At 41.0% G+C, this 2,243-nt stretch overlaps 1 protein-coding gene across 3 annotated transcripts in view; it reads right to left on the reverse strand.

Annotated features, from left to right (window-relative positions):
• Nucleotides 1–2,243, reverse strand: part of Dpp8 (dipeptidyl peptidase 8) — a 56,100-nt gene that overhangs the window by 38,603 nt on the left and 15,254 nt on the right. For all 3 annotated transcript variants that reach the window (XM_005347769.2, XM_026778995.1, XM_026778996.1), the window contains one exon: nt 463–573. In XM_005347769.2, the coding sequence (XP_005347826.1) occupies nt 463–573 (111 nt within the window). The remainder of the gene's footprint in view (nt 1–462; nt 574–2,243) is intronic.

The following is a 2,243-nucleotide window of genomic DNA, read 5'->3' on the forward strand; positions in this document are numbered from 1 at the left end:
AAAAAAAAAGACAGGGCTTCTCTATATAACAGCCCTAGCTGTCCTGGAGCTAGCTCTGGTAGACCAGGCTGGCCTTGCACGCACACAGAGATCTGCCTGCTCTGCCGCCTCCCAAGTGCTAGGATTAAAGGCATGTGCCACCACTGCCCAGCTTCAATCACATGTGTTTAACAGCAAGTCATTAGTGTAGATCCTGTCATAATGCTGCTTGACCTTACAGACCAGCTTTCTAGCTGAAAAATTGGCAAGCAGCATCTGAGGTACTGAGGCAGAGTATAACTCTCTACTAGAGTTCATGAGGGGGATAAGGCCTATATTTTCCAAATAGTTACTAGTAAGGTCTAATCTTCATCACTTTTTCATGTATTGTCCCAGCTTTATGCTCTGTACACTCAGCCAATCGACAGTCAAGACCTTTAATCCTTAGAGTGACCTGTAACACACTACTTTAAACCTGCTTACTTCTTTGAGCTTGTGGACACCACCAGTAGCCAGAATATCTATCAAATTCTTCTTGAAGAACAAAGGTAGCAACTCCAGCTGATCTGGGATCCTCTTCCATGTTGGCTAGCTCTGGACAAACAAAACAGGCAAAATTATCTTCCAAACTTTTTTTTTTCTTTTACAATAGGACAAAGCAAAATGATTCCATCACTTCTAAAGAGAAAAAGCTGGCCAGGCGGTGGTGGTGCATGCCTTTAATCCCAGCACGCAGGAGGTGGAGGCAGGCAGACAGACCTCTGGTCTATGAATTGAGTTCCAGGATAGCCAGAGCTATTACACAGAGAGACCCTGTCTTGAAAAACCAAAACTAAAAAATCAAAAAACAAAAAAATAAAACAAAACAAACAAAAAAAGAAAAAAGTAACTGATTATAGTGGTCAACTGTGGAGCCAGACGGAAGTCTGAGCCTCACCATTTACCTATTGTATGACCTTGGGAAAATTGATTCACTCCATTATGACACGTCAGCATTTGCTTGGCTCTAGTACCCTCAGCACCAATAACTACCTAAACAAACAAATCACAAAGCCATCATTATGTAAAAATTGGTATCATGGCAAAATGTTTACAGTATAATTTGAATGTGACTTGTTTTTAAAAATCATCAGTGTTTTGACATTTGTCAGTACTTAGTTCCTGTTTGTTAAGTAATAATCCATTGATACAATGGCCTTTTTTTAAAAAAAAAATATTTATTTATTTATTATGTATACAATATTCTGTCTGTGTGTATGTCTGCAGACCAGAAGAGGGCACCAGACCTCATTACAGATGGTTGTGAGCCATCATGTGGCTGCCGGGAATTGAACTCAGGACCTTTGGAAGAACAGGCAATGCTCTTAACCACTGAGCTATCTCTCCAGCCCGGCCTTTTTTTTTTTTTTTTTTTTAAAGACAGTGGGGTGGTTTGAATAAGAATGGTCTCCATAGTCTCATATGCATGAATGCTTGGTCCCCAGTTAATGGAATGTTTTGGAAGCATTAGGCGGTGTGGTCTTATTGGAGGAGTATGTCACTGGTGGTGAGCCAGGCCCAGTCTCTCTCTGCCTGCTTGCCCCCACACTTCCTGTCATACTAAACACGGACTAACGCTCTGTAACTATAAGCAAGTTCCCAATTAAATGCTTCCTTTCCTAAGCTGCCTTGGTCATGGCATTTCATCACAGCTATAGAAGAGTAACTAAGACAGACAGGGTCTTTCTATGTGGTAGGCCATGGCTGGCCCTAGAACTTGCTATGTAGACCAAGCTAGCCTTCATCTTAGAGACTGAGTGCCTCTGCCTCCTGAGTGCTGGGATTAAAGGTGTGGGTGATGTTGTGGCTCTTTCATCCATTCTTCTGATGACATGTGGGCTGCTTTTGGTGACTGTGAATAAAGATGATGTGAATATTTATTCTTGCACAGTAATTTCAATGGATATGTGCTTTCATTTTTTTTTTGAGCAAGTATCTTGGAGTGGAATGGCTAGTTAGTGGAGTGTATTTAACTGTGTGGGGATGCATTACACTCTTACCAACAGTTGGTGTTCTCAATCTTCTCACTTTTGTTTGTTTAATTGGTGGGCAGTGATATATTATAATGATTTTATTTTCTGTTGTAAAGACAGGGTCTTGCTATGCTGCCCAGGCTAGTCTTGAACTGCACGTAATCCTACTTTAGCCTCCTATGTGCTTGGATTATAGGCATATACTACCTATATATGCACAGGTAAGACTTTATTTTGTTTCCTTGTTTCCTT

The sequence above is a fragment of the Microtus ochrogaster genome, chromosome 5 (assembly GCF_000317375.1).
Source record: "Microtus ochrogaster isolate Prairie Vole_2 chromosome 5, MicOch1.0, whole genome shotgun sequence".
Lineage (NCBI taxonomy): Eukaryota > Metazoa > Chordata > Mammalia > Rodentia > Cricetidae > Microtus > Microtus ochrogaster.